Source organism: Marasmius oreades, chromosome 3 (assembly GCF_018924745.1).
Source record: "Marasmius oreades isolate 03SP1 chromosome 3, whole genome shotgun sequence".
Lineage (NCBI taxonomy): Eukaryota > Fungi > Basidiomycota > Agaricomycetes > Agaricales > Marasmiaceae > Marasmius > Marasmius oreades.
In genome coordinates, this window is record NC_057325.1 from 2173875 (window position 1) to 2189601 (window position 15727).

Below are 15727 nucleotides of genomic sequence, written 5' to 3' on the forward strand. Positions count from 1 at the left end.
TAACGGGTAGGACAGGTGTAATTACGCCTCTGACACAGGATGTTCACAGAACAGGTCATGTGATATGAATACAGTGGGCCAAGGGACACAAACTTTCCCCCCATGGGTGATTCATGCTGTTCACTACCTGCAGAACTCCTACAGAGCACAAGTAAGCAGGTGTATAAACATGCAAAAAAACTCGGCACAAAGGGCCGGGTCATAAGCTTGTATTCTCTCATGCTACAGTATCCCTTCGTCGGGTACCAAGCCATCCCTCTCCCAACGATTGGAAACGGCTGTCAACAGCGTGATGAACGATTATACACCGTAATTCTCTCTGGACTCCCGCTTCTGAATGTGCACCACGTCAATGTGTGAGTAAATGTTTCTGAGAATCCTGTCATGGAAATATTCCCTGGTGCCTATCCTACTCACCTCTCCATTACATGCTATGTGGCGCCTATCATCGCGGGATACAGCAGTCACAGATCGCTCTGGTATCTCAGCACGGGCAAGGGCAGGGGGATGAATGATATCTTACCCATGTCATACTCTGCAACCCTTAATCTCTTATTGAATCTGACACGAAAACTAGCATGCTACTCAACGTTATCACTTGAATGGAGCCAACCAGCTGCTACTGAAAACATAAATAGCACGCCCAACGAAGCGGTCCGACTATGCAGGTGATCCAGCGCTCAACTCATCCAATCTCACCGCGTTCAGCGCCTTAAAATTCTCAACACATTCTCGATGTCCGAGATCGATCCTGTATCATCTCGCTCCCGGCTGACTCACAACGCCCAAGCTGCAAGAGTTGCTCCACTCCCGAGCGTCCCTTGCGCATTATCCGTCGAGGTCGCGACATCGATCACTTTACACTCACATCATCAACGTGTTTCGTGACCATCGCTCGGGGACAGATCGCGGAAGATGTCTTCGTAACGCTCCCGGGGCTCTGATCACGCACCCGAATGCTGATGTGATTTCACCAATCGCCTCCTTTACTTGCCGCTTTCTCAGCACTCTCCTTATTCGCATGTAACCTCGCCGCCACAGCAATCATGACGCAACTAGAGCTGTATTCACGCTCTCGTCTCAACCTGACGCTTTCCTCAACGCTCGGTTGCATTCGTAACCCCGCGATGCGTAAAAGTGCTGTGCTACAGCAGTATCTGAGGAGACTATTCAATAAAGTTGATAGAATACTCCAAACAATAAACTATTTCCGTCTGCTTTATTGACGAGATATTTGGCGGCCATGCCAACAAAGAAATCTACTTATCTATACAACGAGTTCAATCAACTAATTACAACGTCCATGAACGAGAGTATACAGGTAAACATATTATGCTTCAGTCCATGACGGCTGCAGAGTTCGCTCCGTTCAGAGACGTGCCGGGGAGGATGCGCGGCTGGGGAGAGGTGTGAGGGTCATGACGCCAGGAAGCGGCGTTTGTGGGCGTTGATCAGGAGCATACTTGGCCTATAGAGATAGGGTAAGCATGATGGTTATCCGATAAAAGTAACCTGTCACCGTACCATCTCGTTCTCCTTCTTGATAAAGCCACATTTCTCGTAAAAGGCTAGGAGTATCGCAAAGGGATTCGTTAACGAAGCGAAAAACAGTAAGCGAAGGTGAACATACGAATATTGGCATCGCTGCAGTTCAGGATGGTCTTGTAGCAGCCAGCCTGCTCACTGATATGAGTGAGCACTTGGATTATCCTGAGACCAAGTTTCTTTCCTTGTTGGCCCTTATCAACCGCGATGTCTTCGATGTGACCGACAATACCAAGTCCTCGCAAAAACTTGCGCTCCATGAAAACACAGCCGACTCCAACGACCTTATCCGAAGCTTTGTCTACAATGACGATGGGGTAGTATGTTCCAGATGTAGCACGCATAGTCCTGAACTGCTCCACCCATGCGTCTTCTCCCGGATCTGTAACGACGGTCAAAACTGAGAGCACTGCAAGATGACCGCGATGGTAGTCTGAAGATGCTAGCGGTCGTATCTATTGAACATAGGTGAGAAGGACGACCAACTGCTTCAGGATCTAAAGCCGTACGTGAAGGTCGCCTGGAAGTTGCTTTTTCACCTGATCCGGAATGAGTTCAGGCGAGAAGAAAAGGTCGAGACCGTCGTCTGGGGTAAAAGATGAGGGTCCATAGGGAGAAAGAAAAGACATCTAAGCTATAATGAAGTGGTGGGATGAAGGAATGAAATGGTTGAAGACAACGGAGGCTCGAACCTGTAGGTATAAATATTATGCTCGCTTACTTACTCGCGTAACGGGGTACGGTGACATCAACATAGCCTGCGGCAACAACTTATTCTCGACCGAAGCGACCGCCTCTGGCATCAAGAAAAGGGAAAATAAATAAACCAAACACTTACAACCCTTGCTCGCTCGCGACCACCTAAAATGACCTAGAATACGAATGGAGGAAGGCCTCCCTCAAGCTCTGCGAATTGCAAGCCACGACCTCAGATAATGCGGCTGTGGGCTTAGCTCTGTTATTATTGGATTCTGGCATTCGGGGTGCGCAAACTCTTGCGTCCAAAATTCTGCTTAATTTTTCAACAAACGTCCTGTTCTCGTCGTTGGTTATCAACTTGGCGCTAGCGCTCAGAATTTGGCACGACCTCGCCAGAGTGAAACCACTTCAGACACGATTTGTACTCTTCCGTCTTCACCAGCCTGTGCCACCCATATTCTCAACCCTCATCTCTGAAGAAATTCTTAGCCACGACTTACAGTCCATCGATCAACCTAAGCTTCAAACTCTTGCCAGTCAATTTGAGCTACGTTGAAAGTGTACTTTGTTCTTGAGCACCTGAATCGGAACTACGCAACTCTTAAGAAATGGATACTCCTCGAGCTCGCCGCCTTGACAAGAACTGCTCGACTGCAATCCTGAACAGCCTGGCTGGGTTATCGAGTATGAGATTAACGTACGATGGACACGAATGTAAATGTTGGTAAAATGGACCGACTTAGGGACTCTTCAAACTCCGATGATTTCCCGTATGCTAACGGGCCAGTAGTAGTAGTAATCGAAACTTTCAAGTGCACCTGGAAAGAAACGAGGTGATCAGATGCGTAGCTTGAATAGAGGTATCGCATATCGATCCGTATTGGAGGATCCTTTTTTAAATCTTGTTTAATCTATCGATTGAGTACAAGATCCGGAAGATCACATAGCTTGTGGCTCGGGAGTCCCGTCCTCTTGAGATCCTATATCCGGAACTTGGGCATGTCTAGTCAGGCTCTTCACAGGAAACTGGTTCGAAAGATTGACATAATCTGTAGGCAAACCCCTTTTCATGTCCATACATCTATAATCTTTCTGAGCAGTTCTGCCAATCCTGACCATCTCCTATGGTCTTCGTGCGTATCTTTTGGAAGGTAAAAAATCGAAATGACCAAGGAAATTCCATTTGCTGTCAGAACTGTATGATAAATTGGTATTGGGGTCTGCCTCCGTGTTTGGGATCATTGAGGACTTGGTGCATGAGAACTATTTCATACCTGAATGGCCTTCATCCTGACGAATTTCTGAACAGAAACTTTCCACCATCGTAAATGGGGTGCTTTCGACCGAACGCTATTCGACAGCTAACGCTGCATTTTATTGTGTGTTTGATACCAGGTCTGGACTCATTGCTGTCAACTCAAATTTCCCAGATGGATACATTGTCGCTGTGCTTCCCATAGCGGTGTTATTGCAACAATGGCCGCTGATCAAAACACTCTCTGCCATGATCTGTATTTGGGGCGTCGTTTGTATCTTGACAGTGGTAGTCACCTCATATCGCGGCTTGGTGGTCCAGAGGGTTTTCCTCGGTATCGTAGAAGTGGGTCTCCCTTCTTCATGATAATTTTGCAAGAAATCATACTCATTGATAACCAGTCCTCCGTATCTCCAGGATTCGTTCTGATAACCTCATTATGGTACACAAAAGAAGAGCGTGAGCGCCTCATTGTCCAACTGTTCAGAAGTGAAATCGATAACAATGATGGACCTTTTAGAGACCACACGACTTGGGATATGGTATTCGTCGACAGGCATCTTCAGCATGTTTTCTGGAATAGTCAATTATGGCATCGGACACGCTGGGGGGAAATTGGCCGCCTGGAAATACATGTATTTTCCGAGTCCTCTTGATGATTGCGGCACTAATCAGATTCATAACAAGGTATATCTTCACAGGAGCCTGGACTATTATTTGGGGTTTTGTAGTGTTTTGTGCCATTCCAGAATCACCCAACAGCCCTGGACGACGTTTTTCCGAGGAAGAAAAGATACTATTGAAAAAACGTTTGGTATTAAACATGACCGGAAAGGATCGAACACGATGGAAGCCGAGACAAGCTGTCGAGGCGATCAAGGATGTGAAGTTATGGATAATGATGCTCTGCGCTGCAGCGATATACGTTTCCAATGGTGGCGTTACTGCGGTAAGCCTACCTCAAGCATAAGTGAAGTTCTCAGAGTTTATCGACTTTTCCAGTTCGGAGCCCGTATCATTCAGTCGTTTGGATATAGTTCTCTGGACGCGATCCTTTTGCAAATACCCGGGGGGGCCATGACTTGCCTCGCCATATACCTTGTCGGCTATCTTGCAGGAAGGTTCAAGGACTCTCGGACCTACATCCTTCCCCTTTCTTGCTTGCCGGTCATCGTTGGTTCCGTGATGATATGGAAGGGTTCCTGGGTTCACAAAGCTCTGCCGCTATGGGGTTACTATCTATTACCGACATTCGGTGCCCCTTACGTTGTTGTCCTCTCCATTGCAGCGTCGAACGTAGCCGGGGGTACGAAGAAAGCAATTTGTAATGGGATGATCTTCATAGGGTACAACGGTTCGTCGACTTTGAGTCCTCTTTGTATCTTCCTGATTCACTCTTTCTACAGTCGGGAACATCGTTGGAGGTTACAGTAAGTCTCGGTGTCGTAATGATGCCCTAAAAGTGACCGTTAGGCAGTCGTTTTTGCGGATGAAACCGCGATGCACTATCGTTCTACGTGGATCGCTATCATCGTCTGTATGTGCTGTATGTCTCAGCGCCTCATCCCAAGCTTTTAGAATCTCACCTTTACGTCTGTCAGTTGTTGTTGGTTCTTCTTTTGTACTTCGGTTCGTCATGTCGCGAGAGAATGCGAGACGCAACGCGGCCGCTCGTCAGCGAACAGTGGGTAATTCCGATAAGGAGGAAACCGAATTTCAGTCGGTTACCAACGATAATAATCTCGAAGGTGAGGATCGGACTGACTGGGAGCAAGAAGACTTTCGATATGTCCTTTAGGCTTTCAGGTGGCTAATACTACTAGTGCTCATACATATGCGCGGTTATTCTTGTCACGTTCGCAAAAACCTAACTAAGTATCATGCACATGGAACATTGGAATGTGTTGGGCGCGCCTCTGTTGATTCAACGATTCATAGCCACGATGGATAGACAGCTCTTTCTCAAAAATAGATCGTTCGAACTTCTCGCCGTTGCAGGGTTAATGGATCTTGCAGGACCAATTTTGTGATTTAATTTGTAGTAAACCTCATAAGGTAGGCTGCACGTGCGGCGATGGTCGTTTTTTAGTTCTGTTACTTCCAACACAGCCCCTCACAGCCCTCATGAACAAAAGCACTGCCCGGGTACCCACCTTCACCCTTTCACTTCCCCGTCCACCTCCCAGTCCCCGACCATCCCCCAGTCCCCACACATTCCCCAGCCAACGAGCAGAGCTCGCATAGCCTTTTTCTAGTACATAACCAGGACACTGTTTGACAAGTTTGACACACCTCTACCATCCTTTCTCTTCCTTTCTCTTTTAATCAGTCTTACGAGTGCTTAGTATCTCAACCATGGTCAATCTTACAATCCTCGCTGGCGGGTTCTCGATTCCGGGTTTCATTGCCACTTACAACTTCACCTCCGATGCCAATACTCTGACTCTCGTGGGCCAGAGTCCATCCGGAAATAGTCCCTCATGGATTGCTTCACATCCTAACGATTCCACGATCATCTAGTGCGTCGTTTGTCCTTGATTCTGTCAATGCCACGTTAACTGTATTCATTCAGTGCTGTCAACGAGATCTCCCCTGTTGGCAATCTGCAATCATTCACGGTAGATTCCAATGGAGCAGTGTCCCTTGTAGACACGGTGTCGACCGGTGGAAACGGACCTACCTTCACAAACATGCTCTCGACCGGAGAGGTCTCTGCAATGAACGTACGTTTGACTTAACACTGTCCCATCATTATCTCGTCTAATCAATAAACCAAGTTCGGATCCCCGAATTGTTCATTCGTTCCCACCTTGCCTAATGATCCCACCCGTTTTGACAAGGATTCTCCGTCCGTGTTGTCGTTCCCTGTCGCAGATGGTGGACTCTCAAACCCGCACATGTCCCTCGAACACAATGGCGAAATACTCGTTCCAGATCTCGTACGTTGTGGCGGCCGTTTCTTCATTCACTCTTGACCTGATGCTGTTCTTTTCAGGGTGGCGACAGAATTTGGCGTGTGGTCCGCGATGATGCACCAGGCAAGTTTAAAGTCCAGGGTCAGATCAACATTGATGCAGGAGCTGGTCCACGACACATCGCTATTCAGGGTAAGTATGGGTTTGTTGTTTCCAGCGTAGCGACCTAAACGTTGCATCCAGATGACGTCCTGCTCACACTCCATGAAAAGACCTCGACGTTGACGGCTCAACTCATCCCACCCGCGCCCAACGGAACCACTTTCCCGCTCATCGCCAACGTATCCATCATCCCACCGAACCCTTTGAATGGTACCAAATTTGCCGCTGCCGAGATCCTCGTCTCTTCAGCCTCCTCAAAGTTTCCTAACCCACTCATCTATGTCAGCAACCGTAACATCGGTGAAACTATCGACCCAGAAGGGGACACCATCGCGATTTTTGAGTTCAATGCGAATGCGGCCCGCAACTCCACGGCGACGAATCTCGGCAGACGTATAATCAAGAGGAGCAAATGGTCACGACAGGAAGATGAAAGTCCCAGTTCCAGTGACGGCCCTCTCACTCTGCTGGCTCAAGTACCCACCGGCCTGCAGCAAATCCGTTCCATGAGCTTGGGAAAAGTTGAGAATGGTGGAGATGAGTATATTATTGCTGGCGCCAACACGGAAGGTGGTGTCGCTATGTTCCAGAGAGTTGATGGAGGAAGGAACCTGACACTCGTGGCGAGGAACGAGGACATTGCTAACAGAACCAGCTTTGTGTTCTTGTAATCTCGACCGTCGAGATGATCGATACGAATGCATTCACGAATTATGGATGATATTTATTATGACAGTATAATTGGTTTTGATACTGTGCTACAATCTTTTGCATATATATTTAATACTACGGAGTTCTCAATCCAACCACAAGGCATGACTTCCTCCTTCCATTCTTTCCTTTACATGCTGTGCAGAAGGCGTCGGCCAGTTAGCGACCTCCTTTACGCCCCCAGTACTCCATCCGTCCCATTCCAAAACCCTCACACCCCCACCTCCTTCCAGAGAAGCAGCAGTGTCCGAGTCATCCGTGAGCAGGATCCACACGGCTCCATCTTTACTCTGACCACCAGTTTCTCTCACAAGGGCCTTGGGATACAGATCGATAGCATGAGCTTTCCCCCCGGATGTGAGGGTTTCATACCGTTCAGTCTCGTCAGCGGAGACAAGTCTGCCCTCAACGTTCAGCTTGAAGACGCTGACCCAACCTTTGTCCGAGTGCTTCGAGCCTCGGGTGGTAGCCCAAATGGAGTTGGGAGTCGGATTTGAAGGGGTCGGAGGAGAGAGAAGAAGAGTATCTCCCCTAAAGCGTGATTGTTCGGATAGTAAGGAATCAGGTATGATCGGTTGGGAAGAGAGATATACAAGGGATGTCGGAGTGATAAGGTAGGAGTCTAGAAAGTTTGCTAACGGCAATCGGTATCAGTTTTCATGATCCTTCGGATGCGTAACGGAAGAAAACACACTGTGTTCGGTAACACAATACAGTATTTTGCCATTTGGATGTATTTTGACATGCCTTGGCCCATCGTGAGCGTTGGGGCCGCGGGGAGATAATGATGAATATATGTGGGTCAGCAATCCCGTCGACCTATCCCACTTGTACGCTTCTATGGAATCAGTACCGAGAACGGGGATGAAAGCCAAACCTAGTGCAATCGAAAACTCTACTCCGTGTGAGCCGTAACGCTAGTCAACTGATGAAATAGAGACGGACAGAGATAAATGCCTTGTACTAACGAGAGCAACGCGGGTTTTATCTGCTTGTTCAAGCTCGTTCTCGGAAACGAAGAGCAATTGCTGAAGTTTTGCACCAAAGCCGCCATGGGATGAGTCGACGGTATGGACTTCACCTGTTGGACCGCCGGCCGAGTAAATATGAGTATAGGGCGGAGGTAGAATGATGTATGAGGATGTAGCAGCTGCAGGAATTTAGATCCGAATAAAAGGGCCCCGGAATGATTATTTGACGTACTGATCGGAACAGTATTGAGATGATAGACTGCCCAAGCGTTCTCGTTGTCTTCATTGCGGTCTATCTCCCAACTAGAGAGTGCAGGGGGTAGCGCCCAACTAGTAGCATAGACTCTGTCCTTTCTAGCGTTAGTGGCCAGGTATTGATGGGGACCAAAGGCGTCAATAGTTTGGATCAAAGAGAGGGAACGATGTATGGGAGAAAAAGCAAGTAGAAACAAGGACAGAGAGCGAAAGGAACCCGAGAGAATGTGTAAAGTGGTTGAGGAGACTGAAGCGTTATACTGCATGGTGGTCGTCACTGGAAATATGGACGGCGGCCGGTTGCCGCTGGAAGCCGGTACCCGGGTTTCCGTTCGCTCGCATTTCGTCATGGCCAGACAAGCTCGACACACTGACTAACTACCGGATCTAATTATGGGACAGCCTGTTATTTAAGAGCCATAACTGGCGATAAACTGATTCTCATTCCCTCACCATGCCTCGTCTACGCCCCTTTCTGCATGCTCTACTCGCCCTAACCCTCGTTCTGGCCCATCAAGAACCCAAGACTGAGAGAGAAATTCAAGTACAAAAGGCTTTGCAGGCTGCTGCTTATCATGTTTGTTTTCTTACCTTCTCTTGTATCAGAGAATGAATCTTACAGAAACTTCACAGTGTGCTCCTGCAGTTGCCGAGTTCACAGCTGCTCGTCAGCGTTCCTGGGCCCAACAAGTTCTCGGTGGCAATCCTCACCTACCCGCATACGATGATCTGTTTGCGGAAGGAACATATCAAGAGCGAATAGCCGCCAAGGACTCCACCTATCTTGAGTGTTCGCCTGTAGAAGAAACGAGAATCGAGAATAACACTTGTGTTTTAAGTACGCGATTCCAGGATGAATCTCCTTGTTCCTCGTTAATAGTCTTTGGCAGCACCCGTTGTTACCGAGGGACCATATTATCACACAGCTGGTCATCCTATAAGACGCAATATTGCAGAGTATCAAATTGGATTGCTCACAGTATGTTTAATCGGCCTCGTACTTGATCTATTGCTCAACTTCTTACAACTTCTTAATAGCTGCTTGACATTGGGGTAATTGACGTCAATACTTGCAAACCTCTTCCCAACGTTCTCGTCGATATATGGCATGCGAACGCTACTGGTCATTACGCCGGTCACCCGTTCCCCAAGCCCGAGCTCGTCAACGAAAAGCCACAAGTTGGTGGGAAGAGAAGCGGTCTCCTTTCAGCGTTCCCGAGGACGGTATACGAGGAATCTTGGCTTCGGGGTGCATGGCCCACAGATAGGAATGGGGTCGCTCAGTTTACCAGTTCGTAGCCGTTCCTTCCTGACACGTTCTGCTATCTGCATTAAGCTCTTCCACCAGCTATTTTCCCTGGGTATTACACTGGCCGTGCAACCCATGTCCATACCAAAGTGTTCACCTCTTGGGAGCCACTGCCCAACGGTACCTTTGATGCAGGCAATCTTGCACATGTCGGCCAATTCTTTTTCGAGGACAACGTGAACCTACAAGTCGATAAGGCCTGTACTTTTTTTCTCTCTCCGCTTCCCGTTCTAACGAGCCGAAATCAGATGCACCCATACACCGACAATCCCATCCGCCACACGTACGGCCGAACACGAAATTGGCGTGACTCGTTGAACATATTTGAGGACTCGCTAGGCCCTGAAGGTCAATACTATCCCGTTTTCAAGACACACTTACTCGGTGGTATTCTGAATCAAGGCGTTATCGCGTATATAACGATGGTAAGTCGGTCATGTCACTACGAGTTCGTTCCTGAGTGAGAATCTCAATCCAGGGTATTAACGCGAGTGCCTCTTATGACAACTGGTGGAAAGGCTAATGAATAAGATACCTAAGACTTTGAATCCCTGTACTGACGGATATTACTCGTATGTAGATTGACATATTACATCCAGACAAATTAAACATTTGGATTTCTGTGCGTCCTTTATGTACGAGGACTTGAGCGTGGGATCATTCTGCCGAATTTCTATTTTTCCTGTTCACTTTGCTCTCCGACATCATGGACGACCTTTTCTCTTTCCTCGATGGCGTTCCCACAGAACAAGAAGTAGAGGAAGAGGAGAACTTGGACGCTCTAGGCTCAGAACTGCTCACAAAGAAAAGAAAAGCGGAGGCAGAATTAGTGGATTCATTACAATCAAACGAACGATCTCCCCCACCCTCGAAGAAACAGAGAAAAGAGTCAACTCCTCCTCCGAACCCAGTGATCACCGATGAATTTGAGACTGAAGCAAAACGCGAGGTTGCCGCAAGCGCTGGATTACAGGGAGGGGTTGAAGCCGGTTCAAGGTTGGAACTTAGGCATCAGGTAAGTACGAACTACCTCGCTTTTCGTTCTGATTTACGAATTGGCTGGATAGGTTCGACACCAAGTTGCCGTTCCTCCTGGATACAATTACATTCCAATATCAAGTCATGTACCTCCCGCGAAACCACACAGAGAATACAAGTTTGAATTGGATCCCTTTCAGAAGGTATCACTATATGCCATCCAAAGAAATGAAAGTGTACTGGTATCTGCTCATACAAGTGCTGGAAAAACGGTTGTTGCGGAGTACGCCATCGCTCAGTGTCTTGCTAGGAAACAAAGGGTTATCTACACGAGTCCAATCAAGGTGCGCGAGAGTGTCCATGTCGATCATGACGGCCTTTTTGACACTCTGAATTTCAGGCTCTCAGTAACCAGAAATATCGAGAAATGTTAGCGGAGTTTGGAGACGTTGGGCTCATGACCGGAGACGTAACCATAAACCCTTCTGCGACTTGCTTAGTGATGACGACCGAAGTGAGCCTGCCAACTTAACTTTTACAACGAGAAGGACAAGAATGCTAATGTGAGACCGAAAAAGATTCTTCGCTCCATGTTATATCGAGGCTCTGAAATCATGCGCGAAGTCGCGTGGGTCATCTTCGATGAAATCCATTATATGCGGGACAAAGAGCGTGGTGTCGTATGGGAAGAGACCATTATTCTCCTTCCTCACTCTGTCCGATACGTTTTTCTCTCAGCCACGATTCCCAATGCTATGCAGTTCGCAGAGTGGATATGCAAGTCGCATGAGCAACCTTGTCACGTCGTGTACACGAATTATCGGCCTACTCCTCTCCAACACTATCTCTTCCCCAAAGGAGGAGAGGGGATATACCTCGTCGTCAATGAGAAGGGTGAATTTAGAGAGGACAACTTCAGCAAGGCTATGGGAGAGCTGCAGGAGCGAGCCGGTGAGGACCCAGCAGATCCTCGAAGTGGGAAAGGCAAAAAGGGAAAGTCGAGGAAGGGTGGCGAGAAGAAAGGCAAGTAATACTCTAGAATAAGGAGGTTTAATTTTGATTTGCACCCAAGGCGCATCTGATATCTCAAGAATCATCAAAATGATCATGGTCAAAAATTTTAATCCCGTCATCGTTTTCTCATTCAGCAAACGCGAGTGCGAAGCCAACGCTCTTGCAATGTCAAAATTCGAGTTCAACTCTACAGACGAACAAGATCTTGTCTCCAATATCTTCAACAACGCCATTGAGAATCTCTCTCCCGACGACAGACAACTTCCCCAAATCGTTAACTTACTGCCTTTACTGAAGCGTGGTATCGGGATACATCATAGTGGATTATTACCCATCCTGAAAGAGGTTATCGAGATCTTATTCCAAGAAGGCCTGATCAAAGTCCTCTTCGCTACAGAGACGTTCTCAATAGGCTTAAACATGCCCGCAAAAACCGTCGTATTCACGGACACACGCAAGTTTGACGGACGAGAACAACGAAACCTTTCTTCGGGAGAATACATCCAGATGTCTGGGCGTGCTGGGCGTCGAGGCTTGGATGATAGAGGTGTGGTTATTATGATGTGTGATGAGAAACTGGACCCTACATCCGCTAAAGAGGTGATCAAGGGAGAAGCAGATCGGTTGGATTCGGCGTTTCATATAGGGTACAATATGGTGATGAACTTGATGAAAGTGGAAGGGATCAGTCCGGAATATATGCTGGAGAGGTGTTTCCATCAATTTCAGAGTAATGCAGGAATACCCAAGTTGGAGGAAGGTCGGTAACGCGTTCATTTCTACTTCCTTCCTATTTCTCAACCTGACTTGCATCGTTATAGAATTGAAAGCGGAAGAGCAATCCAAGAGTTTATTATCGATACCGGATGAAGCCCAGGTAGCCGAATATTACGAGTACCGCCAGCAACTTGACCAGATGGCCTCCGATTTTAGACTGGTCATCACACACCCGTCTTACTCGTTACCTTTCTTACAACCAGGACGCCTAATTAAAGTGAAACATGAAAAACTGGACTTTGGTTGGGGAGTGGTGGTAAACTTCACGAAACGATTACCTCCAAAAGTGAGTTCTTAGCTTCTCTTTGTTTCTTAATATCGCTCAATCTTTCCCTTTCTTATTCTTATTCTAGAACAGGCCAGTTCCTAAACCAGACTCCGACCTACCCCCACATGAACAATACATCATCGACGTTCTCTTGAATGTCTCTACCTCTGACTCAACCATCACAAACAACAAAGACCGCTCAAATATCACTCCGACGCCTGGGAACATCCGACCGTGCGCACTCAATCAAAAGGGCACACCTCTAATCGTCCCAGTACTTCTTTCAATTGTAGAAAGCATTAGCCACATTCGTGTGCACCTCCCTAAGGATCTGCGACAGGAACAAGCCAGAGAGACGGTTTGGAAGAGTGTATTGGAAGTGCATAGGAGATATCCCGGGGCTGTTATGTTGCTAGATCCTGTTAAGAATATGGGGATCAAGGATGATAAATTTTTGGGTCTTGTGAAGGTATGTCGCCTTCTTTTCTGTCAGTCTTTCTGATGTTTAAGGACTTCCTGGGCAGAAAATCGAAGCCATGGAAAGCCGCATGTTTTCTTCCCCCTTACACTCGTCCCCACAACTCCCGGAATTACTCTCCCTCTACTCTGAAAAGCGCGAGTCACAAGGCCGGATTCGCTCACTGAAGAAACGAATCCAAGCTACTCAGGACGTTTTGCAGCTGGAAGAACTCAAATGTCGGAAACGCGTCCTCCGACGCTTTGGGTTCACAACATCGGACGACATCGTGGATACCAAGGGGAGGGTAGCATGTGAAATAAGTACGGGGGATGAGATTCTTCTGACCGAGATGATCTTCAGTGGAGTGTTCAATACGCTGGAGCCTGAACAGTGTGCGGCAGTGTTGAGTTGTTTTGTGTTTGATGAGCAGGTGAGCATCCTGCAGGTCGTCATTCGAAATTGTTGTTTTCATCCTTTTTCATCATAGAGCAAACATCCAACAAAACTGAAAGAAGAACTCGCCGCCCCGTTACGAGTCATGCAAGAAATTGCCAGACGGATAGCCAAAGTATCGAAAGAGTCTAAGCTACCCATTGATGAAGATCAATACGTAGCTTCGTTCAAGGTGGAATTAATGGACGCTGTCCTGCAGTGGTGCAAGGGGGCGTCGTTTTCTGACATATGCAAGGTAAGGCCGCGGATGGCTCGTAACGTTCTAATTGCTTATTATTAATCCAAACGTCTCATAGCTCACGGACCAATTTGAAGGATCTCTTATCCGGGTGTTTCGTCGTTTAGGGGAACTCCTCCGTCAGATGGCCATGGCTGCGAAAGTGATCGGAAACACGGAGCTGCAAGAAAAGTTTGAGAAGACGTCGGAGATGCTGGAACGCCCGAACTCGGTCATTTTCTGTTCATCCTTGTACCTGTAGGTCTATTGCGTGTAACAGTCATAACAAAGCAACCGTCCGATGGAGGATCGTGATGAATCGTGTAGTGCTAGTGTGGCAGACCCGAGACATGGACTTGTCAAGCGGGCAGTACAACCAACTGTAAAAATATGAACTCGACTGCCCATTTGGCCCTCAACAACCCATCACTATGGATAAAATCTTGAAAGGAGCGCTCGACCTGCTCTCGAGAATGAAGTTCTCTTCAAGTCACGAATATACGACGAAGTCGTCTTCGTTATCAAACTCAACAAACTCAATTCGTGCATATCGAGCAGCTCTAGCTCGGATACGGATTCATGGATGTACTGGACTACAGTTTCTTCCCATTCTATACCGAGGTAGCCGATTGCATGGTCAGATCATGATTGGTTCTTGTCGACGTCTACAAAGGGAAAATGATGTATCAAGTCATGAATAAAAAACGACCTATCGTCTCAGAGTCACTACCCGTCTCGTTTGATCATCTTTCAACCCCGAATCCCGATCCTTCTGAGGACCTTACAGTAAGTGGAAACCCTCCATCATTGAAGAGAGGCTGTGGCATTATGCATGCTCGTCCATATGTGTGGCAGCGTCATCTCTTCCTTCATTTCAGCACGGTCCAAGGGGTCCCTTTGCCTCGTCTCATGCCATCATCCAACACCTTGCCGCAATCCAAGACTACAATATCAAGGTACGGCGTAGCGAATCGAATCCGACCTTTACGTGGTGCACCGGGCTCTCGTCTCGCCGTTCTGTTCTATTCGCCATCCAAAAAGGCCTGCAATGCCCTTCTCCTCACACCAGACTCGACGTTTTCCCAATCCCAACAATCGGCATAGGCCGTTTCGAAAAGACGATCTTACGTCTGATAAGTGCGATACCGTGCCATTCTGTTGGGGCTTGGGGGGTGAGCGAAGTGGCCATCACCATATTCATATTCTCGAGTTCCTCTTCCTGATCCAAATTCACAGTGTTTTCGTCATAATTCGTTTCGTCCGGGAAGTTTTGTTGAGGTTGAGGTTTTGGTCTTTGTTTTCGAAGCACAGCAAGGGGCTTCGCCAACGTGACGAGTTTTCCTTCAAGTTGGTTGTGGCCTATTCGGAGGGCAGGGCGGGTCTATGGGTTGTGTAAGGTCGTGTAAAATCGATAGAATCGATAGAAGACATGGATCGACAACGACAGCGTGATGGGAATTGGAACTAAGAACGAAGGCTCAGTACTCACTAGCCCCTCATCGATAGTAAGTGTTCCTACTAGTTGACCACTTTTCACATCTCCTTCCTCGGAATCGACATGAATCTCCCCTTGGAATTCGAGCAGGAGGAGTTCAGAGTCGGATATACGTGCTAGTGGGCCTGAAAGGGAGGGTTCGGACAGCGTAGAGGGAGAGAAGATTATTGGGATGACCATCTGTGAGACGTGTTGTTTATGTTTGACGCGACCCATTGCAAATCTTTTCTTACGAAAGACTAA

At 47.6% G+C, this 15727-nt stretch overlaps 7 protein-coding genes across 8 annotated transcripts; 4 read left to right on the forward strand and 3 right to left on the reverse strand.

The window, feature by feature from the left end:
• Positions 1–694: 694 nt before the first annotated feature.
• E1B28_006006 (uncharacterized protein) lies at positions 695–2273 on the reverse strand. The gene is made up of 4 exons (XM_043150612.1): positions 2055–2273; positions 1631–2000; positions 1525–1568; positions 695–1468 (listed from the first exon to the last, which is right to left on the reverse strand). The coding sequence occupies exons 1-4, from the start codon at positions 2172–2174 to the stop codon at positions 1370–1372; spliced, it is 633 nt and encodes a 210-aa protein (XP_043011701.1). The 5' UTR covers positions 2175–2273; the 3' UTR covers positions 695–1369.
• Positions 2274–3139: 866 nt separating this feature from the next.
• Positions 3140–5491, forward strand: E1B28_006007 (uncharacterized protein). Of its 2 annotated transcripts, XM_043150613.1 has the most exons (13): positions 3140–3295; positions 3345–3377; positions 3438–3496; positions 3554–3623; positions 3675–3844; positions 3901–3958; positions 4020–4134; positions 4187–4448; positions 4502–4853; positions 4906–4929; positions 4977–5045; positions 5101–5247; positions 5298–5491. In XM_043150613.1, exons 1-13 carry the CDS (start codon positions 3244–3246, stop codon positions 5372–5374), a joined length of 1488 nt encoding a protein of 495 aa, XP_043011702.1. In that variant the 5' UTR covers positions 3140–3243; the 3' UTR covers positions 5375–5491. The 2 variants fall into 2 exon arrangements, with proteins under 2 accessions (XP_043011702.1, XP_043011703.1); XM_043150614.1 differs by having other exon boundaries at positions 3140–3496; positions 3554–3568; positions 3640–3844; positions 5101–5491.
• Positions 5492–5854: 363 nt separating this feature from the next.
• E1B28_006008 (uncharacterized protein) lies at positions 5855–7247 on the forward strand (the record flags this gene model as incomplete). The annotated part of the gene is made up of 5 exons (XM_043150615.1): positions 5855–6018; positions 6072–6222; positions 6277–6438; positions 6495–6606; positions 6658–7247. 5 exons carry the CDS (start codon positions 5855–5857, stop codon positions 7245–7247), a joined length of 1179 nt encoding a protein of 392 aa, XP_043011704.1.
• A 126-nt stretch (positions 7248–7373) lies between these two features.
• Positions 7374–8805, reverse strand: E1B28_006009 (uncharacterized protein; the record flags this gene model as incomplete). Its single annotated transcript, XM_043150616.1, has 4 exons — positions 8491–8805; positions 8256–8437; positions 7982–8204; positions 7374–7921 (listed from the first exon to the last, which is right to left on the reverse strand). The coding sequence occupies exons 1-4, from the start codon at positions 8777–8779 to the stop codon at positions 7374–7376; spliced, it is 1242 nt and encodes a 413-aa protein (XP_043011705.1). The 5' UTR covers positions 8780–8805.
• Positions 8806–8893: 88 nt separating this feature from the next.
• Positions 8894–10345, forward strand: E1B28_006010 (uncharacterized protein; the record flags this gene model as incomplete). Its single annotated transcript, XM_043150617.1, has 6 exons — positions 8894–9090; positions 9147–9351; positions 9404–9492; positions 9552–9804; positions 9862–10247; positions 10301–10345. Exons 1-6 carry the CDS (start codon positions 8968–8970, stop codon positions 10343–10345), a joined length of 1101 nt encoding a protein of 366 aa, XP_043011706.1. The 5' UTR covers positions 8894–8967.
• A 183-nt stretch (positions 10346–10528) lies between these two features.
• On the forward strand, positions 10529–14251 carry MTR4_2 (ATP-dependent RNA helicase mtr4; the record flags this gene model as incomplete). The annotated part of the gene is made up of 10 exons (XM_043150618.1): positions 10529–10837; positions 10890–11144; positions 11201–11314; positions 11379–11823; positions 11873–12574; positions 12636–12877; positions 12945–13328; positions 13384–13749; positions 13807–14007; positions 14069–14251. 10 exons carry the CDS (start codon positions 10529–10531, stop codon positions 14249–14251), a joined length of 3201 nt encoding a protein of 1066 aa, XP_043011707.1.
• Positions 14252–14533: 282 nt separating this feature from the next.
• Positions 14534–15700, reverse strand: E1B28_006012 (uncharacterized protein; the record flags this gene model as incomplete). The annotated part of the gene is made up of 2 exons (XM_043150619.1): positions 14534–15370; positions 15479–15700. 2 exons carry the CDS (start codon positions 15698–15700, stop codon positions 15050–15052), a joined length of 543 nt encoding a protein of 180 aa, XP_043011708.1. The 3' UTR covers positions 14534–15049.
• Between the last annotated feature and the right edge of the window lie 27 nt (positions 15701–15727).

Excerpts from the sequence above, each read along its gene's own strand:
- E1B28_006006 (XM_043150612.1), bottom strand. The coding sequence starts at position 2,174 with ATGTCTTTTCTTTCTCCCTATGGACCCTCATCTTTTACCCCAGACGAC. Across the intron at positions 2,001-2,054 it reads AACTTCCAGGCGACCTTCAC|ATACGACCGCTAGCATCTTC; the intron begins GTACGGCTTTAG and ends TATGTTCAATAG. Across the intron at positions 1,569-1,630 it reads CTGCAGCGATGCCAATATTC|CCTTTTACGAGAAATGTGGC; the intron begins GTATGTTCACCT and ends CGATACTCCTAG.
- E1B28_006007 (XM_043150613.1), top strand. The coding sequence starts at position 3,244 with ATGTCTAGTCAGGCTCTTCACAGGAAACTGGTTCGAAAGATTGACATA. Across the intron at positions 3,959-4,019 it reads ATGGTACACAAAAGAAGAGC|AGACCACACGACTTGGGATA; the intron begins GTGAGCGCCTCA and ends TGGACCTTTTAG. Across the intron at positions 5,248-5,297 it reads CAACGATAATAATCTCGAAG|GCTTTCAGGTGGCTAATACT; the intron begins GTGAGGATCGGA and ends TATGTCCTTTAG.